Below are 26,691 nucleotides of genomic sequence, written 5' to 3'. Positions count from 1 at the left end.
ATTTTATGAATTGCTTCTGCTTATTTCTTTGTAGTTCTAGGGTAATTTTTAACCTTTCATGCACTTAAATCAAGCAAAGGTAGGAAACAAATGTATTCCATGGATTGCATGAGTGAACCTTTCTAAGGCAGTTGGGGGCAGTCTGTTCACTACTAAAGGCAGCATGCAATGATCCACCAGACACTGCAAGCTACTGGGTTTGGCTGAAGCCAATGGAGTTATACCTGGCCTTTTAGGGGATACACACAGATGTGGCACTGTATCCTCCTCATCCATCCTCCTCCATATTCACATACATGCACCAACCCTTTCTTCTATTCACACACACTTAAAATGCAGTCACATCTACTACCTTCCTCCAGATTCTCTTTCACATATACAGTATGTGCAGGCAGAATCACACCCATAATCATAGATCCAATTATGATTCCTTCTCTGCCTCATTATCATTAGACAGTATCCTGAATGGTCCACATTACTATACCAGAGAGATACATTTTATGGACAATGGGCCTGCAGGGACAATGGAGCAAATATGCAGTAGATGTAAAGCCTTTCACCTTTGCTTTTGACATTTTTGCCTTTGTTATCTTCATTCACTTGGAACACAGAGGTTGAGTCTTTTTTCTGTGACTTTGTAGTTCCTGCCTTGACATCAGCTTCAGCTTTGTTTCCTGTCCAAGGTGAAAGAATGAGAATAGGAATTGGATGAACTGAGACCTGGATTTATATATCATGCTATACCATTATGAGAGCCACTTTGTTGTAGTGGTTAAGGCACCAGGCTAGAAACCAGGAGACTGTGAGTTCTAGTCCTGCCTTAGGCATGAAGCCAGCTGAGTGACCTTGGGCCAGTCATTCTCTCTCAGCCCTAGGAAGGAGGCAATGGCAAACCAGTTTGAAAAAACCTTGCCAAGAAAACTGCAGGGATTTGTCCAGGAATCGGACACGATTGAATGGATTAAAAAAAACACCATTATACGATTTGTCTAGGCTTAGTATCTATCAAAGATGCATAACAAATATTAAGAGATTTAGGAGTAGAATACTTGGCCATGATACATTCATGATCATTCTTTTAGCCTTGCTATCATATCATCTCACATCAATCAGAATTTGCAGGTTTTTGAAGTGCTGCAGAGCCCTGAAATTACTGATTGAGAGAATATGGTATCTGAAGAAGTGAGAGAGAGAGAGAGGGAGAGAGAGAGAGAGATGTCCCCCTGTAGCTGTTACATTCACTCTTGCTACCGTTGTACAGCAAAACAACAACAGCCAATTGTCAAGCAAAATCCAGTCTTCACAAACACATCAAACAAGTCACACAGCCACTTCATAAGCAAATCACTTCTACAATGTAGCATTTCCCCAATTATACCAGGACATTTGCAGTCTTATAATTTCTCAATGTTCTCACAGTGTTTAGGTATTTCTTTCGTTTTTCCCCAAAGATTTATTGGTTTCAATTCCACTCTTTAGACCAGTGTTTCTCAACCTTGGCCACTTTGAGACGTGTGGACTTCAACTCCCAGAACTCCCCAGCCAGCCCGCTGGGGAATTCTGGGAGTTGAAGTCCACACATCTCAAAGTGGCCAAGGTTGAGAAACACTGCTTTAGACATTTCACTATCATCCCAATACATCTCTAAAATATTTCTTTCAGCATTCCTTCACTTCGGTTTCATCCCCAAATCATTTTATCACTTTTATTTTTTATGTCATGCACTCTGTTGGAGAGTTCTTGTTTAATCCTTTTCACCTACTTCTGGAACAATCTTTTTTCCATCAAAATGGCTCTGCACTTTGTTATTTATCTCTTTAGTACATTCTTTGCAACTATCTTCTCTATATGCATGGTATATAATATAGTTCCTTCTTCTTGTCCTCATTTTTAACTATCATTCTGTTATAGGCATTTTCCTCATCCACAGGTTCTTTCACTTTATAATTCCACCAAGCATCTTTTTTCGTATTGCCCATCACTATAACTCCACACACTTCTATGGCGCTGTGTAGTATAGTTATTGTGACTCTGTTCCAAGCTGCTTTCACAACCTCTTATATCCACTTTCCATTGATCTGTTGGGAGATGAAGGTATTTACCAATTTTTTTTAATCCAGCATTTGTAGTTTTTCTTCCAGCAGTCATTTAACTTCCATTCTAGTTTATTTCAATCCTTTTTTCCTTTTGTGCTCATTCTTCACAAGTTCCTCTCCTGACACTGCCAAAAAATTGTCTGTCTCACATCCAGAGCTGTCATCACTCTTGTATCCTTCATTATCTCAATCTTTCATCATAAACAATCTAACCCATCACACTTTAAGATTTATATTCCTTCCTTTTCCACAAATGCATATATTTTAAACAGGCAGACCTTCCTCTAAGCAGATATTCCACCCACATGATTCTCATTCATTCTTGAGTCTCTGAATTATCTGATCACTTTATCTGTACTCTCTCATTCACGTCACCTAACAGAATAAAGTTCCCCCACCCCACCCCCAAATAACATTCTTTCAGAATGTTGCATAATTGCTACAAAACTCATCTTTGGTTCTTTCAATGTCATCATTCACTGGAATGTAACGTGCAAATATTTCCAGTCTATTGATTCCTACTTTCATGCACACTCACAACCACATAGGTACTTTCTGACATTTTAGGCCTTTCATTTGTAATTAAACTTATACCTTCCCTTTCCTGTGGGTATTAATTAATTCCATTCCACAAAACCAGACCACTTTCATTCAATCCTGTTATCTCCTCCTCTTTCCCTTAGTTTTACGGATATAGAACTGTTTTTGTTTGTTTGTTTATTTCCATTTGTTAAGTCATATTCTTTACCATTTACTCCTCTTTCATGTCAAATTGCAGTCTTCTATTTGTTCATTTCCCTCTCATCCAAATCACAAAGCAGTTTTTCAAACAGAAAATGGTCTATCGCCGGTATTTTGCATGAAAGATCTGAGCAATATCACTATATTATCAAGTATCATTACAGTCATTAGTATGTATCAGGAAGAACAATAAAATATTTAATTGAAGTCCTCTTCTGTTATTAAGGTTATATTACATATGAAGTGCTGAAGTCTGTGATTCATGCCCTTGTCATCTCTCAGAAGACTGCAATTTGCTTCATGTGAAGTAACTCAGAAACTGCAGCTGGTAGAGAATGTGTGTGTCTGCCTGCTTGATGAGCAGTTAGTCCTGCATGTCCGTTGCATGGGCTGCATTGCTTGTCAGTAGTTTTCTGGGCCAGCTCATCCCAACCCATCCCATCCCATCTTTTCCAAGTACAATCTGCTCACCTTGCACAGTGTAACAGGGAGAGAATGTTTTGGCTACCCACTCGGAAGGAAACTGGGAGACTGGGACTCAGAGAACTGCATTACTGTACTGTATCAGGAGTAATCCCCTTCTTTTGGAGCAGCATTCAGAAACATGTTTTCTCCCCAAAGGCATTCAAGCAGATAGATCCTCGTAAGTGTAGCAATAGCTTTTACGAACAGTACTTAATCATTGTATTTATTAATCATTTTTAATTTCATTTTCATATGCTTTTTTTTAGTATATCATAAGCCAGAATCATAAGGAGTAGGTTGCATGGGACACAAAGGTGACTAAATAAATAAACATCATTTAGGTGAGGGGAGATAGGAAGTTATGCTTTTAGCTGTAGAGGAGGAAAAAGATTGCTTATTTTACATCCTCTCAGTGTTTGCTGTTGAGAATCTCTTCCCATGTTGTGTGGAATCATAGGTCTACTAGTGACATTAGATTTGCAGGTGTCCTCCCATGTCATAAAAACGTTCTGCTCTTTTTTTCCTAACTCAATTTGCAGAGCAGTGGTTTTAAAAAGTGAATTCCACAATAGCTTTAACTTTAACCAGTTTTAAAAACATGCTTCTTCCAAGGCACTGGAAAACAGAAACAAGCTTTTTTTCTGGATATATCTATCCTGCAGGTAGCAGCTTATGGGTATGGTTTCCCAAAAGTTTTTTGGGAATAGTTTCCGTCTCTCCCAGAGAACTACAGAAGTCTCATAGAAAGGAAACCACATCTAAACCAGCTTGTCTATGGTTCATAAATAGCCTCTGAATAGGCTGACCATATTTCCTTGAGACAAAAACAGGACATTGGGATAGCAAAACAGGACGGGGTTAAACTTATGTAATATTCCGTATTCACAAAAAAGACGATAAACAAAGTTATTGACGGTAAGCTGGGAAGGTGAAGGAGGGGGAGATGCAGCAATGGTTGGGTCCAGAGATTCTGGTGCAGGGGTGGCGTTGGGTGGAGAGGTTGCAGGAGGGCTGAGGGCGGTGGCGGGCTGAGGCAGCGGAAGGCTGAGGGCAGCGGCGAGCTGGGATGGGAGAACAGGAACGAGGCGGCAGGAGGCTGGAGAAACAGAGGGCTGAGGGTGGTGGCAAGCTGGGACAGGAGGACAGGAACAGAGGAGTCTAGTGAATGGTTGTCCCCAACAACCTGTTCCTCTCTGGTGCACCCTTTTATTTCTTTTTCTTCCCGCTGTTTTGGCCTGAGAGCCAATCGGCTTCTTTTCTGCTGGGTGTGCTTTTCCGACCGTCTGCCACTGCACTGATTGGTGGCAGCGACTCTTCCTCTTGCTCACTGCCAATCAGCTGTTCCTGCGGTTCCTGCTCTAGGTTTCCCGCCAAATTGAGAACTACTGCCAAGTCAGCCTCCTTTTCGATTTCAATTTCTTCCCACTTTTCCCAATAAGGGCTCCAATGTTTTTAAAAAACAGGACAGAATTGACACTTATATTAAAATGACGGGATGGTCGGGAAATGTTAAAAAAAGGGACTGTCCCGTTCAAAACAGGATGTATGGTCAGCCTAACTCTGAACTTCAAACTCACCTTTACTTTTGGCCTTCCTCCCCTTACTTTTGTCTGATGGAATATCTTTGAGGATCCTTCTTTTGGACATTTTGGGTGGATCTTCACTTTCAAACTCCTCCTCTTCCTCTTCAATTTCATCTTCAGAATCCTCTAAAGGTTTGAGGTTTGAATAAGTAGAGGTTAATAGAGGGAAAACAGAAGAGGCAATGGTTTCAAAGCTATTAAAAGGGGAAAAAGAGGTGAAATATTACATACAAATAGAATCCTTTAGTTTTGGAGCTAAGAATGTTCCTGTTCTGTTTGTCACTATTATTACTGTATAGTAATGAAGGATTTATTCACAGGCTTCTGCAAAGTGTACACAATTAAATTTATCTAATTTGCATGATATATTCCCTCCACTCATGCTACTGGATAGATTAGGGGCAGGGATGTCCCAGGGTGTGGCCAAAAAACACAAGATGATGGCCACAACGGTGTGGTTATTGCTCAGCCTGTTTTTTTATGTGCCCCACCTGTTTTTTATATGTGATCACAGTGTCCTGGCTGCCATTTTGACTTTTTGACCACACCCTGCCGACACCCATGATTGGGGAAATGCTATACTTTCAGGATTTGTCAGTTTCATTAGGCTGGAGATTAAATTAACATCTTTAAATATTCCAGAATTCAAGCATGATGTTGGAAAAGTGAAGTTTCCACATTTGTGATGAGTTTTTTCATAAAGCTAAATCTACAGGCAGAAAAAAAAGAATATATTTTGCCTATACACCAGTGTTTTTCAAACCTGCCTGTACACCAGTGTTTTTCAAACTTGGCCACTTGAAGATGTGTGGACTTCAATTCCCAGAATTCCCGAGCCAGCATAATTCTGGGAGTTGAAGTCCACACATCTTCAAGTGGCCAAGTTTTAAAAACACTGCTATACACCAATGTGCAGAGTATGGAGAACAAATAAGGATAAGTGGAAGTCCTCATGCGGGGCGGTGAAAAGCAAATATGGCATTGTTGGTATTACTGAAACCTGGTGAGATGGGGCTCATGACTGGAATACAGGACTGGAAGAATATAATTTGTCCAGAAGAAACAGACCCAACCAAAGGGGAGTGGGGTTGTGCTGTTACTACATCTGTATAGGAATTCATGACACCAAGCAGTTTCTCTGAAGCTGTAGGGTGGGCATTTTCCAATTGACAGGAACTCCCACCTCATCCCAATTCCCACTTCCTGGAAATTCTCTCCTTCTTACTGCAGCCAAGCCACCACAGTGCTGTGGCATGATCCCACCTTGTTTTCCCTGGTTGTAGAAAGGGCCTGGTTTGTGGTCCTCTCCCCCATGGATTAGTGGAAGTGTCTGCTCTCTCTCTCTCTCTCTCTCTCTTTCTTTCTTCCTGCCACAAGAAAGCAAACAGGGCAATGGAAGGGATGCAGCTCTGCCTAGGTGCCTCTGTGTGTGTGTGTGTGTGTGTGTGTCCACTCTTCAATTGGCCAATCAGCAGACTGGAAACCCAGCAGTGTCAACACTCCTGTGATGGCTTGAAACTGCTGCAGAGGGCTTGAAGTGTGAGATGAGGCTGGCTCTTCAGAAATGACCTTCCTTGGAACACAGGATGCAGGAGCTGGTGGTGCCTTACCATGTTTCTTTTTTGGTGTCTTGCTCACGCTGGCATCAGAAGAAGGGCTTTCCTTCTCTTTTCTGGGATCCTTAATGAATTTGGCATACGTGTCTTTCTCACCCCGTTCTCGTGGCTTCTCCTTTTTGTTTTTTCTTACTTTTCTGATAACAGCTGAGGAAGAGACAATAGAGTCAAGACAGGTATTTGACAAATGAAGGATGAGGTAAAATACAGACAGACAATGGGAAGGCTTTGAAGAACGCAGTGGCTTTGGGAAAGCAGCAAACACCTCGTCTTTTGGGATCAAAGAGGATTGCCCTGTTTCTCTTGAGCAGTGTTGATTCTTGGGACAAAGAGATGGCTATGTCCCAGCTGCTAGAGGATACTTTGGATGTGCCCTGCCTAATGTGTGTCTGCCCTCTTCTGGATGAATCTGACTAGAACAGTGTTTCTCAACCTTGGCAATTTTAAGATGTGTGGACTTCAACTCCCAGAATTTCACAGCCAGGATGGCTGGCTGTGGAATTCTGGGAGTTGAAGTCCACACATCTTAAAATTGCCAAGGTTGAGAAACACCAGAGTAGAATATGGTGTGTGCAGTACAGGAAGCTGATTACTGTTAAGGCCACACTAGATGGGAAAACAACATTTTCTAACTTGGTTCAGAAGAGATTCCTATAAAATTAGGGGATCTAATGTATTACTCTAGCAGGTGAAAGGCCATTCCCATCAAGATTTACGCATTGAAAATACCTTTCTGTAAGAATTCCTTCCTCCTTTGGGCAGAGTTTATTTCTGGTCTTAGCATTTTGCCAGTAAAACTAGAGATATCTCAGTTCTGGGGGTACAATCCTTGGCAGGGGAAAAGTTTAACCCCTCCTACTCTTTAAATGGCCTCTTCCCTGCTCTACAGGGATTCATTTTCCTTTAGGTACTAAATGTATACACTGATCTTTTTATTTGGCAGATACAATCATGTGTTTATTGCACTTTGCAATTAACTTGCACAAAAATGTATTTTATTATCATAAAATAATATATTTGCTAGCTCATTAAATGAAATATCTTATGGAGAGCCAATGTGATACAGGTAGTCCTTGACTTAATGACCGTTTGTTCAGAGACTGTTCAAAGTTACGATGGCACTGGAAAAAGTGACTTATGAACAGTCCTCGCGCTTACAACCATCACAGCATCCCCACGGTCATGTGATCAAAATTCGGATGCTTGGCAACCGGCATGTATTTATGACGGTTGCAGCATCCTGTGGTCACATGATCATCATTTGCGACCTTCCCAGCCGGCTCCTGACAAGCAAAATCAATGGGGGATGCTGGATTCACTTAACAACCACGTGATTCATTTAACAATTGCAGCAAAAAAGATCATAAAATTGGGCATGGTCACGTGATGCCTCACTTAATGACCACATCACTTAGCGACCAAAGTTCTGGTCCCAATTGTGGTCATAAGTCGAGGACTACCTGTATAGTGGCTAAAGTGTTGGACTAGAACAAAGGAGACAAAAGTTCAAGTCCAGCCTCAGCCACAGAGGAGTCATATGAATGCTATCTGTACCACCTTGAGCTTCTAGAGGAAAGGTGGCATATAAATCTAACATGTACAGTAAATAAATATTAATTAGTAAATTTAAAAAATTAAAATATCATCAATCCAACTTTCATCTGTCAAATGCTTTGATGAAAAGAAACATTTTGTCTATGTACTAAAATGTCAGTTGTTCAGAAACCTGGGAGAAAGAGAGGAAGGATGGAGGTTACTTCACTGAGTGCGGCTAAGCTATCTTTCCCCTGTCACCCTTCCCCACAAGCCAATCACCAGCATGATGAGCTGAATGCTCAGTGATTCTACGCCTGTCTGCTGCCAAAAAGAAGATAACGGCACTGAGTCCTCTTCATGGACCAGTATCTATACTTCTGATGTGATAATGAACAATTGCTGCTCCCTTACTCTCAGCTGGAGCATTATTGGCTTCCTCTGCAGGGCTTGATTTTTCCTGTTTTTTCACTCTGGATTTTTTAGGCTTTGCTTCCAGTGTAGTTTCTTTCAATTTCTTCCTCAGCTTCTGCTCCAGCAGATGGGTGGCTGTAGGAGGAAACACAGGTTGTAAAACGTGATGGAAATGCAGTATCTTGATGATAAAATGGTCTCTACATTGAATTATATAATTTCAGAGTATGATAAGTATGCTACATAGCAAATACTATCCACGTTTTCCTACAAATACTGTAGGGTACTTCTGTAATAATAAACGTTTGCCACCCCCCCTACTTGGTATTGACCACAGGAAGGAAGTCCTGATGACAGATATGGGCATTTATTGGAAAGCTCTACAGAATTTTTTCCAATTTGGTAGACAATACTCAAAGAGGAAATGCAGGCTTCTACTGCATTGTCATATGTGGGAGGGACCTCTGTAATTAAGCACATCCAATAGAAGAGAATATACATAGCTCAGGGTTGAACTGTGGAGTCCTTGGTGCTCTCTGAGCTTGGTCGTTTGCTTGCAGACATTTCGTTACCTGACTAGGTAATACTATCACCGATCACTGATGATGTTACCTAGTCAGGTAATGTCTGCAAGCAAACAACCAAGCTCAGAGAGCACCAAGGACTCCACAATTAAGCACATGCTATGCATATCGAAAGTTCTAGCTCTGGAGTCTCTGCTTCAAAGGATCTGATAGCAAGTATAGAGGGGCAGTAAGAAACAGTGTTCAAAGCAGAGTTTCAGAACACCACAACTAGGTGGGGACAAAGGACCACTTAGAGACTGGCAGAGGATCAGAACATCAGCAAACAGGCCATTGATACCTGAACTTTGGTACATTGGGACCCACTAAAATTGCTCCTTCCTTCCTTCCTCCCTCCCTTCTCAAACCAGGTTAAAATTAGTACAAGATTCTATAAATCTTGCCCTGCTGTGACAATTTTCCTCTCCCTAGCTATATGTTCCCAACTTGCCTGCCTTCAGTGTATTTATAGCCTTTGCTATTTAAATTAAAAAATGCATGAATATACCAATCATTGGTCAAAAAAAGCAAAATCAATGTTTAATTTATTCTGAGGGCAGAATGTATACATCGCTGGTTTATTTGGCATTTTTGACCTGTACTTATAAGAAAATGTACAGTGGCATATTTGTGGATGCTTCTATGTTTGTTAGTGTGTATCCACTTGCACACAAATGCAACTCATATTGGTTGCCTGAAAAAGGAGAGGGATGTGAGGGATGGCTCTGAATCAAAACCTAAGAAGAAAGCAGTCTCTTATGATTGCAAAGTGTGAAAAGGTACCATAATTCAGGCCTACTCACAAGTGAACAATACTGAGAAGAGGAGTAAATGAGTAGTTTCAGAGAGGCTTGCAGCCATGGGAATGTTTTAAAATAAACAAAGCAGCCAATATGTAAAACCAATCTACTACTGCCAATGCCTCTAAAATTATGAGTTGGTGAAAAAGAGTTTTTTTATATATGTAGTTAACTGTTTTTTCAAAACATATGAAGTAAGCCTTAATCACATTATCATGGTTTTCTTCCTAACCATCAAGGTTAGAAATTTAAAGAAGAAAAAAAGAGAAAGGAGGAGGGAGGAGGGAGTGGGAGGGCAAATGTAAATAAAAATAAGAAAAAAGATAATTAAAGCAATGATAATAATAATTGCTTTCAACTCAAGTTAATGTTTATTAAAATATAAATTATCAAATATGCTGTTGTCACCCCAAATGATAGTGGGCATTTATTCATTTCCAATTAACAAGATAAAAGAAAATGTGGTGAAAGTTGGCATATTATATCAGGGCTGCAAAAATCTGCAACCATTAAATCAGTTAAAGTTTTAGGTATCTCTTTGCTACCATCTAGTGGTCACCCAGATTTTGGTAGTCAAGCTACACCTAGTGAAACCACACTGTTATGAATAGCGATGAACAGGGCAGAACCAACTCCATCCATCTTGCATGAGCCTTGAATTATTTTGGGCTGCACAACCATTAGCCCTGCTTAGATGGCTAATGAAACCTAGGGAGAAACTAAATGATTCAGTTTCATAGTAAGTCATAATATGGATTGTATTTGGCCTCATTGTATCAGCTGGAATTTTGCCATAGATTAATGGATATGTATGAGAGCCAGTTTGGAGTAGTGGTTAAGGCAACAGGCTAGAAACTGGGAAACCCTGAGTTCTAGTCCCACCTTAGGCACAAAGCCAACTGGGGGACCTTGGGCCAGTCACTTTCTTTCAGCCCTAGGAAGGAGACAATGGCAAACCACTTTTGAAAAACCTTGCCAAGAAACTGCAGGAACTTGTCCAGGCAGTCTCCGAGAATTAGACATGATTAAACAGATACAAAAAAATGGATATGTATTACTCTTCAGATATATTGTGTAAAATACATGTATATAACGATGTGGTATATGGGAATTTGCCAGGTAGTTTTGTGAAAAAGTTAAGATTACATAAATACTATGATGTATTTTATACCCCTACTAGTTCTGCTGAGAATTGCTACTCATTGGGTAGATCATATATTAAACTACAGTATGTTAAAATGGGTTTGATAGTTTGTAGTTCAGTGTGTTGTGGGATCTCAGCCATTCTCTTAATATGGTGTGTGAACCAAGACCATCTTATTAACTCATAATATAATTTCTTTTGTTTGTTTGGGCATAACTTGTTATGTGAACTCAACAGTTGTGTTTGTTAACCTGATTTCCATAAAGTTGCGTAACACAAAAATGGTGTTGTGTAAACTCAGTATGTATCCCAGATGTGAAATTCACCCAGCACAGAAGAATACATATGTGAAGTCCGTGTCTACTTCAACTAGGAAGAGGTACATCTCAGTTCAATCATTGGAAGTCAGGCCAACGTTAGCTGAAGAGACTGAACTTGTAAACCCTCTCCAGTACCTTGGCACACTGAAATAATGATCTGGAATGTGGCACAGAAAAGTAGAAATGACTTGTCCCAGATATGGCAAAGATACTTCATAATTATTTGATGGACAGCTTTTTTTAAGGGCTGTTAAACAGCACCAATGAAGATTGGGATGGTATCTTTGACATCTAACTAGGATAATGCCTTTTCTTTCAATGTTAGTCTTTACCCAGGGGATCTCAGCATTTGATAAACAGTAATAAAACTTGCAACATATCTCTGAGACAATGTTTATTACAACTGCAAGAAATCTGACTTTGCTTTAGGCTGCAGTTCCGTGCATCCACAGTGAGATCTGCTTTTGCATAAATACGTTTCAGTTTGCACTGAAAACCCTCCACCATGGATTCTGAGGATGTATATCCAATTCCTGTATTTCGGGTCAGTCTCTGATATCCTATATTTGATATCCAACAGTATTTGACAGTATCTATGGAATCCAAGAAATATAACTTTTATCTCCCTTTTTTCTTGCATCAATAACTTTAAAAGCACATAGGCATGTTACTGATTAGAGAAAGAAGCTGTAGCATGACAAAAACATCTGGAGCATCCTTCATCTGAATGAAATTAATATCTAAAGAGTGCTAATATGATAAATGGTAAGAAATCTTAAGTTCTTGCTAACATTTTCAATACCATCATGCTTTCTCGAACTTAATTGGCAGTGTTTATATGACATAATCCCATTATTAGAGTTACTGATTTAAAAACAGTTAAGGACAATAAAGTCTAGAAGATTCCATTCCATAACCAAAGATTCTTCCTTGTAAGTATGCCAAGATATGTTTGCAGCTGAAGTAACCCTATTGGATAAGATGGCAATGATCCTTAAAAGAACTTACCAGTCAGAGTTCCAGTTGGTAGCAAAGAAGGAAACAAACAAGAAGTTGTTTATTCACCTGGTCAGGTAAGGATATCACTAGCAGAGAGACAGAACATTGCCTAGATGTTAAAGAACAACCTAGATGTTAAAGAAAATACTGATTTCATTTGCTTACATCATGGCAAGACTAAGTGTTACTTCTCTCCAACTGCAATTTGCAAGATCCTTTTCAACAAGCCATAGAGATTTGGGCATATTCCTCAGCTCTTTGTTGCTTTGTAGCTAGAACGTTGGAACTATCGGATATAACCAAAATTAAGCAGTGAAAGTGATTGATTCCATCTCATTCATTCATTCATTCATTCATTCATTCATTCATTCATTCAGGGAATATGATGCCCACATGCTCAAAAAGGAGTTCACACAAGGAAATCAAATGTTTTAAATATAACTGCAGAGTTTGTATGAAGGCCAGGTTACACTGCAAGGTGGGAGGCAACTCCTGAAACTTTACTTCTTCTTGAAAAGGGCTGTGTGAGGACTCCAGTACAGCAACCCACTCCTTAGGCCCGCTGTGGGAGGAGAGTGTGCATTTCTTTATGTGGCAAGATTAAAACAGTCACTCCACCTTTGTCTTCAAATGATGGGGCAAATCAGCTTGAGTCAGTATTTGCAAACTATAAAAGAGTGAGATTTTTAGACAAGGACAGAGTTTACAAGGTCCTCTATAAAGAAGAAAATCTGTGGGCAATGCTATGTTACGTAGTTACATACCTATTCCAAGCCATGAAGTGCAGCTTTAAAACTAAGATGGGAAAGCACATTTTTGGGCTGGATTTGGATTTAGGGCAGGGGATGGGGTGTTGCAGATGCTCCCAGACCTGGTAGAGGACTTGGGTTTTTGGAAGTTGGGAAGGTTGTTTTATAAAACAGTTCTGTGAAGCCTGCTGGATGCTTATCTTTATAAAGAGAGAAGGAGGGGGGGAAAGCAAGCTTGCACCACTATATCTTGGTGGTTAGCTGCTGAATTTTTTTGTTACTGGTATGATTTATGGAGAAACCAAAAATGGGCTTGGGTAAGATGGTGGAGATTGCTCACCTATTGTGAATTGCCTATCCCTAGTTTAAGCTATACAGCTCCAACATACAGGTTCTTTTCAAATACAAGGAAGCAGAAAATATTGACACACCCACCCACTATTAGATGACATAATAAGGGGTGGAGGTAGGAGACACCACTTTCCACCCATGGGCCTTCCTTTATTACACAATGGAAATGGCATAAGGCTGTAGTGTATGCATGATCAGATACAAATACACACACACACACACACACACACACATAGTTGGATGATCCAAACCATTGGCTGCATTTATCAGGGAGTATCAAAGGATGCTTACTATTAACTCTCTCCTGGACATTATGCAGGAGTTCTGATAAATGTGATTGGGAGATTAAGACCCTATGTGCTTCACTGAAAGATGGAGAAAGGATTTGGTGCTGGTGGATTTTATAATTTTAAAAATAGGGAGTAACTATCTCTTGCATCGCAGAAAAATCTAGAACCTGTATAAAACATCTCAGACTTGGATCACACAGGCTTTAGGGCTTTTTGGTCAAAGTCTCTCCCCCACCCCCATCTTCCTTTTGTAATATCTTGCTTGATGAAGAGATCTGAAGCTCTCAAAAGTTTACACAGATTGCACCCTTTAGATGGCTTAATGCAAGGTTATTTCCCCATTATGTGTTAAAAGGGATTGTGAAACTATACAAGATGCTCTCAAATACCACAACACGGTTCCTCTGAGATTGAGGTCATTCAGAAATACTTCACAGAGGAAGCAGATGGATCAAGATTACTTTACAGTCAATCCCATTAGTCATAAACTATAATTAATTGTGACTGATCAAATGCAGGTCATGTTGTTGAAAAATAAATGTTTGAAAAATGGTGCTGGTGCAGATTCTGCCAATAAGGGCTTGGTGATATGAATGATGCCTGCAATCTTCTTTTATGAGATTAATTTGTTCAGATTAGCAATCTCAACCCTCTGTCTATGTGGGGAGACAAGGTAGTTTATGATGTAATTGAGGCTAGATGTTGCAAGAATGTAGGATGATAAACAGGGATTAATACTATGGAAGTTGTGCCCACCTACTCATAATGTATGTGAGGAGGACACTGATCTCATCATAAAGCTGTGGGTTATGGAACAACCTTGTGCAAGTGCCTATTGAAGGAAGGGTGGGACTGAACTGCAAAAAATAAAGTTTGGGACGTAGTCATTGGCCATTTCCACACTAATGATGTGAAGCCTGTCTATTACCAATGGATCCAGCCACAGTGATGGCTGAACGATGTTTTAAGGCATGGCACATCACTAGTGTGAAAAGGGACATTCTAACCTCAGGATCTGCTCAATGTGTAAGCAAAGAAATTCAAAATAGTGTAGGGGCACATGCAGCTTAGTGTATGTAGTACACTATCAAAGTAAAGGTTGGATGGGAAGATTTTTCCTACCTGTTTATTAAGTCTCTGCAGCGGCGGGTTCACAGGTTCCTCATTTGCACTAATGGAAGGGGGATAAAGAAAACACCACAAGGAATTAGAAAGACCTGCTTTAAACTGGAGGGTGAAAATGTTTATGGGACAAACCTGGGCCATTGCACCTCCATGAAACAGAAGGTAAAGGGGCCCTCAAGGCAATTTGATTCCTATAGTTGATGTCCATGTCATTTCCTTCATACCCATGTGGAACAGAAGGGGTTTGCCACTGCCTTGTTCTGGGATTTTATTTCAATTGCCCAGTCTTAGCCTACAACCCTAATAATTTTTTTTATTTTTTTTATTTATTAAATTTATATAGCCGCCCATCTCACTTGCATGTGACTCTGGGCGGCATATTCCTTGGAAGCTTCTCATCTAAGAATAAATCAGACCTCTAACTGCTCCGCTTCCAAACCCATACATTGTATCCAAAGAATAAATAACTAATGTCTGAGGAGTAAATGGACTGGATTAAAGGTAGCACTGCAGACATTAGTAACACAGCACAAATAATGTCCATGAATGAAATGGGACGCTTTGTTGCCAGCAGGTGATACTGCAGATAGACAATCATATGGTAGAATCATCACCCATTTTGTTATTTTTGCACCGTATATTCCTTCGTCTTTCTCTGACAGCAGTTCCAATTCACCTTCTTCATCCTTGATGTAGGAATATTAGAAAAGTGGTGAGCCGGCATGAAGCAATAAATCCATGCCGTACCCCAATCTTTCCACCCTCTTTATATGTTAGACTGCAACTGCCATATTTGAGTACTGTTGATAACCTAACATAGTTTGGAAGCAAGATACTTGAAACATTGCCTCCCTCCACACAGACCATATCTGGACTGCAAACATCTGGATCTCTTTGCTGCCATCTGTGGGCCATGCAGATCTGTGCAGATGACGCTTAACTACAGTACTCTGTTATTCCTCAGAGGCCTTGCTCTGCATGCTATATATTTGGTGGAGCAAAGACTTCTTGGTTATCTTATTCCAACTTCGTGCTCTTCTTCCCAAGGTGCCAGTTGACCTTTCCACTGATTAATTTTAGCTGGGCGATTAAAGCTCTTTTATAGCACTTACTAAACAGACTGGGGAGGAGCTGTTGTGATACTTGTTGGTTGAGCATTGGTGATTTTTTTAAAGCTCTTTGGGAGAACCTCTTTATTTAAATAAATATACATAAAATGAATATGAATCTAGTAGATTGTTGGATGTGAAGGAGAGACCATATGTACAATATGCATTGTACAAATCTTCTCAGACATAGCTGGCAGTATCTCTTGAACTCAAAGAGTAAGTCAGGATTCAAACCAGATTTAATAGACTGTCCTTAGTCAGACAACATCTTAAAAATTAAGCGCAGATTTCAAAATAATGTTGCAAACTATTTCATCACAGCAGACTTTTGTTAGATGGTCATACACTCCATTAAGCCTTAATATGTTTTGTTTGCGTTCAGATTATCATGATGTATAAACTCAAGCACTATAGTTTGTAAACTATGATTTATGGCATTTGTGATGTATTAACCTAGTTGAGCTATGGTTTACAAACAAACATGGCTTAATGCAATGAGTGAGGCCATAAATTGTCTTGGATCCAGGTTTGAGATTAAGTGAATCATGACAGATTTATTTTTTAAAGTTTATTATTTATTTATTATTCAAATTTAATTACCGCCCATCTCCCCCAAGAGAGGGACTCTGGGCGGTTGGTTGGGTTTCCCTGTATATAATTAAGCCTAGATCAGCCCCAAAGCTCTTATGTTCTCTACTGTTGAGCAGGATCCTACAGGGACTAATGGATTTGAATTAGCTGATGACAGATTCTGAATGAATATTAGAAAAAAATTCCTATCAGTAAAAGTAGTTTCACTGATGAGCTGGTGAACCAGAAATGCAGTGGGATCCCCTTGACTGCATGTGTGCAAGCAAAGACTGGGTAGCCCTCTGTCAGGGACATGTGTCCAACTCTATGATTCTATTTTATTTTTAATAGCTGATCCTGCCTGTCTTTTACTTGATTATCTTACATAGCTGCTCTTATGAAAGATAATTTAAATAATATTTAAGTTGCCCTGAATGGTGCTTTTGCAGCAGAAAGACAGGATATAAACACTTACACAAGCCTTTGCAACTCACTGTTGGCCATGCCATCTAGGAATCATGGGTGTTTTAGTCACAACAGGCCTGGAGGAGCCCAGACAGAAGACTGACTTATATCACTAAATTGTAGATAAAAGTGGAAAAGAGAGATATTGTAGAGGGCAGGGGAAGAGCCACTATCAAGGCAATGGTCAGATAAATGTGGCTTAAGTCCGGGCCAAGAAAATAATATGAGAAAACATCTCAGACAATCCCCTCCCTAGTTCACTTGAAGATAAAGGGAGGGAAGGGAGAAGCCATTCAGATTTCGTTGTTATGATAAAAGTAATCCTGACCTATATAGCACTGGTTTCTTAGTCTGGACTGCTTTGTAGGGCTGATGTATATTTAAGATAATGCCACATTGAATAGTGCTCAGTACATTTATGTTCAAGACCCAAAGTTACAATAATTAGAACTTGGGGCAGTTTGTACACTGGGGCTGCAACAAATATTAGGAACTCTATAGATTTCTAGGTGGAAAAACCTATCACGACAGTGGCCATTTATGAAATGCATTTGGATGGCCCAATAAAAACTTATAATAATACCAAACTTGCAAGCTAGGTGAGTAATTCCATACAGTACTGCAAATGGGTGGATGAGTAGGTAGAGACTTAAACTGAGAGACTCTACCTTGTGAGTTCATGATAGAGATGGGGGTCTGACCAGTGCTAAACCTGGTGCTCCTGAGATACGTTAAACTACAGTTCCCATCCTTGCCTGTCAGCATAGATGACAGGAGTGATATTCAACACACTTAGAGGCACTGGATTGGTACAAACTGCATAACACTAATCAAAACACACCCTTTCACAATAGGCCAAACTACTTCAGTTTAATGTTTGCCACAGCTGTCGTAAACCGTTCGCTTTAAAACTGTGTACATATCAGTGTGGCCTAAAGTTGTTAATTTTTTCTTTTAATTAGTAGACAAATCATCTTTAGGTACCAATAAATGCATGCCATTTCAAACCCACTTTTGCTCATTCTTGTCAATAATAAACAATACCCATAACTCCTGGGTCCATTGATGTCATGGAACCTGACATCCAAAGGTCTAATTTAAAATAAATAATCTATATATTTTTTTAAAAAAATAGAGATGATCAAAACCTCATGAGACAGCCAAATCATCCATCCATCCATCCATCTATAGGTACTTAAAACATTGTATGAAATTAATCTCTGCTATAATCAATGGAACATAAAAGTAGAGAAATTCTTCAGTCTATCAAGCTGCATGTCCAATTTTCAAAAACAGTTCTGAGATCAGGCTGTTAAGTGGATGATGTGAGAAAGCAAAAGAATAGCAACTTTCAGTTCAAAGATTGGAAAACTAAACTAGTTTTTCACTCATTTGACTCACTTCATTCACTTTCCTTATTTTGAACTAAATGCACACATGGGAAAACCATTAGGAGTTAAGATATTATTTACTGCAAATATGATATAACTGATAATGTTGAAAATCTCTAAACATGTTTTCACAGATGAACCCTAGAAGGGCTTCCTATTATTTTAATCATGAGGAGGGGAATGTTGAGAAGGACCACAGGTCCACTGAGCATCAATATCCTTAAGACCTGCTGGCCAGCTTGATTCTCCACCCTATTGCTGCCACTATTTACTTTCCTTCCTGAGCATACAAGCAGTAATAAGATAGATTTTCCCTTTCCTTGTCCAGAGGAAAAGGATGAGCAAATTTATAGTAGCCAGAGAGATGAAGAGAACGTTCACCCAGAGATGAGGGTTAACTGAAGCCGTCTTGTCTAAGTCTTATCTCATTGCAGAACTGGAGCTGGCACTGAAGGACCTGATAAAATAATCTACTTTCAGTTCCTGTCTAGATTGCCAGTGTCACTCCAAAGACAGTTTATCCTTGCTTAAGGGGAATGTACATAGACTTACCCATCGGATGCCCATACTTCACGGAGGATGTCTGACTGAAGAGGCATTGCAAACAATGTAGAACCACTAATTCAAAGAGGAAAAGGGTCTGTCTTGGAGAGAACAGCCACCTTTTTTTGCAGTTGTATGGGAAGAATGCAACTTATTCTCCAGCACTGGCATAAATAAAGCAATGTGCTATAGGATGTATGACTTCAGTGTCTTGTACATCAAGCAGAAGACTTCAATGCCTCCACCTTGTAGGTGCTCCTTTTTGATATTCGTATCACACTGTCCTTGCAGAGCAGCTCTATTATCACATGTTGATAATCTTCAGAATCTGAATAAAATTCATTGATTCATAGGTATTCTGTAGCAGCATAAAACTTCAACCCAGGATTCTTCAGGTAATTAGCAGAGGTGTTGGTGGAGCTGTAGTGAAGAGAAGGAACTGGAAAGCTAGGGAGATTATTCTTATTCCTTCAAACTACATAATAGGATTTCAGGGGCTGATGGACTGTTACTAGACGGTAGGACATCTGTCACTGTAATTTTTTTAAACAGGGCCAAGAGAAGATTATTGTAGCTTTGCAAGATTGTCTATGCTATGCCTGTCAAATGCAGAACGTGTAGAGCATGGTGCTTTTATGCAATTATCCACACTAGTATTACAGCCTAGAATATTTTTTCACCAATATCTCACTGGCAAATGTCTTTGGCAGTGATAGTTCCATAAAATCTAACTCCAGCTTTATAATCCTTGCTTGGAACAAATAAAGCAATAACCTGGTTTAGAGATTTCTAATTTCCCTTACAAGTAGCTATCATCACAGTGCATGAAATCCACACTCAACAATAAATAAGGTTGGAACTGGCTCTACTTAAAATAGATTTAGGTGAGTTATTATGAGCTGTCTTCAGAGAGAGATTTCAGCCTTGATCACCTCAGAAGTGCTACTAACTGACCACCCTAGGTTACAATGAGACATCACTTCCCAGGAATATTAACTCTATTCTTGCCTCTTGTTCTAGAATAGGAATATGCAATATGATCTATGAAACAGGAAAAAACTATGGAATTCAGCAATCATCCCAGTTTGTGAATAATGCATAGAGATGAAACAGGCATAAATAACAATGGATAATACATTTGCCAATTTTTTTTTACCTCCAAAGTATGCATGAAAAATTTAGACTTCCAGTTTCAAATTTTACATTTAACAAGTGCTTTATAGTTCAAAGCTTTTACACTTGGCATCTCTTTTATTTTGATTTTGTCAAGAGAGAAACTCTGATGAATATGCTAAATAAATGTCATGCAAAGAGGTTAACAGCTGCTGCCAGGATAGTTCCATTCAGATTCATAGAATTAGTTGCAAAGTAGGATTACATGGAAACTTCCAGACCTGCTTGAAAAGCCAGCTCTGATGTTCCAAAATTGATCTTCTTGACTTGTTCCCAGTCCTAGAATGCAATTTGGAAAAATCAAAGATCAAGTTAGTATTCCAGCCTAATTTGGTGGAGAGAGAGAGAGAGAGAGAGAGAGAGAGAGATCCACCAAATTATGTATATATTTTATTAAGATTTTTATTATAATAGTAAAATCTAATACAAACAAAAAGAAAGAGAATAGAATAGAAAGAATAAAAAGTGTAAGGAAAAAGGAAAAAAGAACGAGAAGAAAGAGAAAAGTAAGAATATAATAAATATATAAAGAAGTGACTTCCAACCTTTATCACAACAAGAATAAACAAATTTAGTAACTCTTCACCCCCTCTTAGGTTACAAACAATTATCTCTTCATCCCATCCCATCCCTTATCTATAGGCAAATCCATAAAACATAATCTTTTCAGTCCTGGTGTCAGCAGAAACTCCATAAAGGCTTGCCAGAAGTAACAACAATCTTGTTTTAACCTTGATCAGACAAACCAACTTTATATTCCTTCCTTTTACTTCTAACACTCTTAATCTTTAGTTTATTCAAATATTGTCATAGGATTTAAATTCTCTTCATTTCTTCTTTATATCATCACTCAGAGTTCTTCCAGGCTTTAATAAGCCTCTTTTGTAAATCAAATAGGAAAAAATTATTCAGGTCACTTTCTTGGTTTATCATTTGTATTTCCCTTTTGATTTTTAAAACATCACCCAGTTTCTTTTGTATATCCAGCGAGACATCCTTTTCCAAGTCATTTTTTGGCCTGTCATTTGTAAATCCACTTTCATTACCACTTCTATCTTGTCAGATAAAATTTGTTCCACATCTGTCATTTCTTTAATAACATATTTTGGACATAGTCTATCCATCGATGAAGACATGATGACTGACACTGTTAATATTGTGGCTACTAACGTCTGGCTCCATTCTTCAAAAGTCTCCTTTAGTATTTTCAATGTTATAATGTTTTGCATCATTTTGTAGGTCCCAGTTAATTAATACAAAAGATAGGCTTGTTTTTTTTCCCCCTCTGCCTAGAATCTTTAGTTGCCTCTAGTGTCCAGTTTTTATAATCATAAAATTACTTATCTTTGTTATATCTTGCAAAAACCAAAACAGATTTATTTTCCACGAGAAGCTGTTTGTTCTTTATAATTAATTCCAAAATCGTATTGTAAAAGTTTCTATATTCCAAATTTCTCTGGATCCTTAGTCCATTTATAACTTTCTAAGATCAAAATCTTATTTAGTGTTTTGCTGTTTAGGTCTAATTCTTTAAATTCTTAAGCTTATAATTAAAATTTTCTTTCATTCAGGATTGAAGGCAAACTCTACCAGCATTTTTATACTTGTCATCCCGAAGGTCTTTAATAATTTAAAAGTAATTAATAAACAATTTCCAAAAATGATTAGAAAGTGAGGTTAGGAAACCTAGAGTCCTTTAAAAGGTACCAACCACGGTTGTGAGCAAGATGGCTATTCCCATTTTTTCCCAGCACTCCAACCTCTGGGGGGCGCTATCCTGCAGTCTCCCCATGATAAGCAGCTGTCTGGAGCACATGTGGGCAATCTCCCATTCTCTCCTTATTTGGAGAGGTTCCAAAAAGCCCGTCTACTCACCAGTTCTTTGCCACAGTTGTTGACTCTGCTTTTGCAGAGATGTCTTCAGTCCACCATTCCTCCCCTGGAAGACCCCCTAATTTGGTGGACTTATTTGAATGAGTGAGCAAGAATGCAGAGAATGTGAGCAAGCATCCATCATCAATGGACATCATCAGGACTAGAGACAAGAGGAAATAAAAGGGTCTTCAGAGAATGTTGCAAAAGAGCATGAAAGGTTTGAAATCTGGCTGGATATACATACTGAATTATCTTCATAGTATTCAGAAGCAATAAGCTATGTTATAAGGCCAACATTTCCTAGAAGCCAATAAAAGTAAAATTACAAACTGTATTTATCCTTATCTCTGTGGGAGCCCAACACTTTCTACATCAGACAATGGTGATCTTGACAACTGGTGGAGGAAATGCTGATCTAGAATGGTTATATTCACTACTGACCACTAGGAGGCGCTATATGACCTAGTCCTAGACAAATTACCACCTATAGTTGTCTAATGTGAGAGTGCAAATGACAAGAAATGAAGATGATATGAATTCTTGCTGGAGACACTTCTCCCTAGTCATAGCATTCTGGTCTAGGTCAGATTCTAGTGGATCCAAGGGAGGGTTGGTGGGGTCTGTTGCTGGTCAGCATAATTGCTAGAATCTGGAAATACTGTGCCTTAGGGCTGTGCAGTGCTTTGGGTTCAATCTCTAAATATGCTTTGGACTACGCAGGAGCAGAAATGGTGCAGGCCCTGAAGTTAGCAGTATTTTTTTTTTCTGGAATCATGCAACTGCCCTGTTGATCTGCATTTTGGAGATTTCAAATTTGAAGCAGTGCTTAGCCCTAGTGGATCTGGTTCTTGGGATTCCTCTGCAAGACCATGATTAAGTTTTGATAATTTGTATGTTTTACTTTATTATATATAGTTTTAGTTTTTAGCTGTTTGCACAACACCCAGAGCAACTATAGTATAAAAGTACCATTAAAAACAACATTACTGTCCTCAAACTCCATCTTGATCTCCTAACCACTAATTCTGGTAACAGCGATTCCAATGGCTCCTAAGCTCAACCAGAACCTCTTATATGAATCTGATATAAGGCATCATAAGCATCTTATTCTGTACTTTTGTTGCTGGTTTTGCTTTTTGATAGTAGCAACTCTTGTTCCTATCGCTTCCATAGCCTCCCCAAAGCCCCCAGTAAATCTTTGCAAACACAGTTCGACTGAGAGCTGCCCTGCCTAGCTGCCAGCTCTCGCTTGGCCGCCTCCCTGTCCAGTCCGTGCCCAAAAGGCTCAGCCTTCATGATCTCACCATCCATCAAAATGGGGTGACTGGCATAAGCAGTGGCCTGATCCCTCTGATCTGAGGACAACCTTTATGATCACTGATGCAAAACTTTCTATTCTATACCATTCTCCAGTAAGGCATTTCAGTGCAAGCAAATACCAAAAATGTTGATTTCTTCTTTTTGGTGTGACTGTTACTAAACTGCCATTTGTGAGCATAGCAGAGCTCTGGTATAGCAATGACCATGAATGAAACTTCACAAAATGTTTTGCATTAAATCAGGACAGGCTAGAAGCATTTGCCCTGAATGAGTAACAATCTGTCTCAAATTGACATGAACTGCACTGGAATTCTGCAAAGTCAGTCTTGTCTGTCGTTTATCATGAAGAAGGATCTTCTCCATCTTACCCATTGGCCTTTTCATAATCTAGGCCATAGCTTGCCAGAATGAGAGAGAGAGCAGGGCACCACAAAATAAGATCTCCATGACTCAAGCAGATAAAGATGAACTGCCTATAAGAGAGGAATCCCCCAAATCCACAGCATTATTAGATAAATACCTAAAGATCAGTAGTAGGCTAGAGAAGCTGAAATTAAATCCCAATGAGGTGTTGATCAGTAAGAAACCAGGCTCTGGAACTGGGTTTTAGCCTGTTCTGGATGGGTTATTCTTTCTCTGAAGGGTGGTCCTTGGCCTCCAGCTCTCTCTGGATCCCCAAATGGCAGCAATGGTGAAGGAGTGTGTGTGCACAGTTGTGTCTACTGACATTTCTGAGCTGATGAGAGCTGGCATAGATACTCATGCTGTGGTCACATTGTGACTTGAGAGTGCAATATCCTGAACAACAGTACATGGAAACTTCAACTGGTGCAAAATGTAGGAGCTCGACTCTAAATGTACAATACCTGGAGCATCCTAAGCCTGTGCTTGAAGCTCCGTAGTTGCTAATTGTTCTCCAGAAACAAAGCCAGATATTTTCTCCTACTCCTTTTGCTACATTAGTTTCTCCAAAGCAAATGTCATTTTAGAAAATAAAATATAGTACCTTTATTAGACACTGGAACACTTTCAGTCCTGAAGTTATGGGGGGGGCGGCAACAAAAGGGCTCTCTTTTGGAATGGTTTCTTTAGCTGCTAATTTAAAATTGAGAAATGGAACAGGAGTGGCTAAGAGCAGAGCTCCTTGTATCCCCTAGTACTAGTACTGATGTTTGATGTTCATCTACAAGTCTACCGAGAACTTTTCTATTCCGATGGGATATCTGCCAATATTAGGAGGTGTTCAATAAGGGTACCTGTAATAAAATAGTATGACTGAGCCTTGTTAACCTTGGCTTATCTAGAAAAGTTGAGAAGGTTCAGGCTTGAGTGGGAATCTACCGGGAAATCCCAAAGCCACAGGCTAGGACAAATTGGGGAAGAAAAAAACAAACATCTTGTAAGAAGGCAACAGCAAATTACCTCCAAAATTCAGATTGCTGTCTAGAAACCTGCATGAACTTTCCTATAAGCTTTATTATTTACCTTACATGCTGTTCTAATGGAATCATTCTGTGGTGGGCTTGAATGCAAACCCGTCAGAAAAAACACAGATCCTTGTCTCTGATTTAGAGCTCCATTCTGATCTTAGTTTTGATGGAACGATATCCATCTTTGGCATGGCATCTCCTGTCAATTTGCTGCACCCTGTTGGTTTCATTTCAGGACTAGAGGCAAATTTTTCCACTAGATGGCATTTTACTACCACAGAATTATCCAAATGGCTCTCAAAGAATTAGCTGTAGACAAGAAGGAAAACTGATGTTATGTTAGCAGATATGATGGGGAAGGCAAAGGAGTTCAATTCCTTATTATATAAAAACAGAATAATAATCCCCAAACTTTTCTGACTGGCATAAAGTTTGTGACATCCTTCAAGCATCCAATCACATCTTTACAAACCTGATCAAAATCACTTTAATTTGGCATTGCCACACACAAATCACTGTCCTAAATGATGCCAAGTATCAAAGGCAACCAGCATTGATGTCTCTTGGAAGACCTTACACTGGAGATTTATGGCTTTTTTGCAACACTTCTTGCATATTTAATGTAGTAGAAGCAAACAGCTTGCTTACTCGAGCTAGACAGATTGGATATGCTATCCCACATGGTGTCATGAGTTGGTGCTTTGATGTGCTGGAAATGGGAGCTAACTCTTCCTCTGTGCTATGGAGTCATTGAACTTAATGCTCCAGAGCCATTTGCCCTGGGAAGGCAACAGAAAACTTCCATCTGGGGGAAATTAGCACATTTGGGGGATATTTTAATGAGAAGACAAGATAGGTATGGGGGGGGGGAATTAAAACCCCTCCCAAAATGTGTGGCCCCAAGTATCTCTCCATTGTGTTCATATATGCATTTATCACATATGCATTACTATGAGGTTTGGCTCCATTGCCTATGATTTGAGCAAGGACAGGTCTTTCCATCACACCCTAATTCGCTTCACACTAGTCATAATCATGCATGCCTACTGTTGTTTTAGCCCCACCCCTTTCTCATGTTCACACTTGCCTCTCCTCTTGGAATAGCAGTTGGAAAATTTTTCAGCCTGGTGGCCCTTAATTTAGCCCACCAACACTATCAATTATATCACTGAAAGTTGGCCCTTTTCCTGTAACCTGGAGAGGTTTTAAGGGCTGCAGATGGTTCACAAGCATGGCCATATTGGGAGGGGTGTCAAAAGTCAGGATGGTGGCCACAACCATGTGAACAAAGCCCCATCCCTTTTCACATGTGTTGTGTGACACCCCTGCAATAAAACCATGCTGTTTTCCAGTTGTTCATATCCTGGCTTGCTCTAAAAAAGACACAAAGTTCAATCGTGTGGTTGTGGCTGGTGTCTTGACTTTTTTTACCTCATCAGCAGATGTCCTTGCCCAAGGGCTGTGAGTCACCATCCTTATGTCAGCTGCAGAGGTTGAATGTGCCACTACTCACAAGATGGTGCTCTCACTGAGTGATACAACAAACTCTCCAAACTATTCTTCCATACTTAGGAAATATCAATTCTGACCATCCACCAGCAATCTATTTCATAAAGGACACTTCTAGACATAGATGTAAATTTAACTACATAGTGCATTGACTGCCAACAACCATGTGGCGTTGTTGTTCAGTGCTTACAATCACTCCATGTCCCAGCTTGAGGTTTTGTCAAGCAGTGAGCGTTTTGGTTAGTTGTTGCAAAAGTGACAGCAGTTTAGCATCTTTTGCTGCGTGGTGAAGTCTGTGGAAATATTGGTGGGAAGCCAGTTAACTTGGCATTTTCATAATTATCCCTGCTATTCTAGGTTAAAAAATACAATTCTGGAGATCAGAGCCTCCTCTCACTCTTTTGCTTGTATTTTACCCCACATATATCCAGGGAAGGTCAAGGGAAAGGAGCTAAAGAAATGCTATAGCCAGAGCTGCTCCATTTTACAGCTATTTTAGCCTCCCATCTCTTCATCC

General features: G+C 39.5%; 1 protein-coding gene across 1 annotated transcript in view; it reads right to left on the bottom strand.

The window, feature by feature from the left end:
* The window catches only part of TULP1 (TUB like protein 1), a 46,381-nt gene extending 37,053 nt beyond the window's left edge, over positions 1-9,328 (bottom strand). The window contains exons 1-5 of the mRNA XM_063299835.1: positions 9,313-9,328; positions 8,449-8,583; positions 6,496-6,648; positions 4,880-5,011; positions 561-674 (exon numbers count right to left, since the gene is read on the bottom strand). Of these exons, the coding sequence (XP_063155905.1) occupies positions 561-674; positions 4,880-5,011; positions 6,496-6,648; positions 8,449-8,583; positions 9,313-9,328 (550 nt within the window). The remainder of the gene's footprint in view (positions 1-560; positions 675-4,879; positions 5,012-6,495; positions 6,649-8,448; positions 8,584-9,312) is intronic.
* Between the last annotated feature and the right edge of the window lie 17,363 nt (positions 9,329-26,691).

The sequence above is a fragment of the Candoia aspera genome, chromosome 3 (genome assembly GCF_035149785.1).
Source record: "Candoia aspera isolate rCanAsp1 chromosome 3, rCanAsp1.hap2, whole genome shotgun sequence".
Classification (NCBI taxonomy): domain Eukaryota; kingdom Metazoa; phylum Chordata; class Lepidosauria; order Squamata; family Boidae; genus Candoia; species Candoia aspera.
This window is presented reverse-complemented; position numbering and strand designations above follow the sequence as displayed.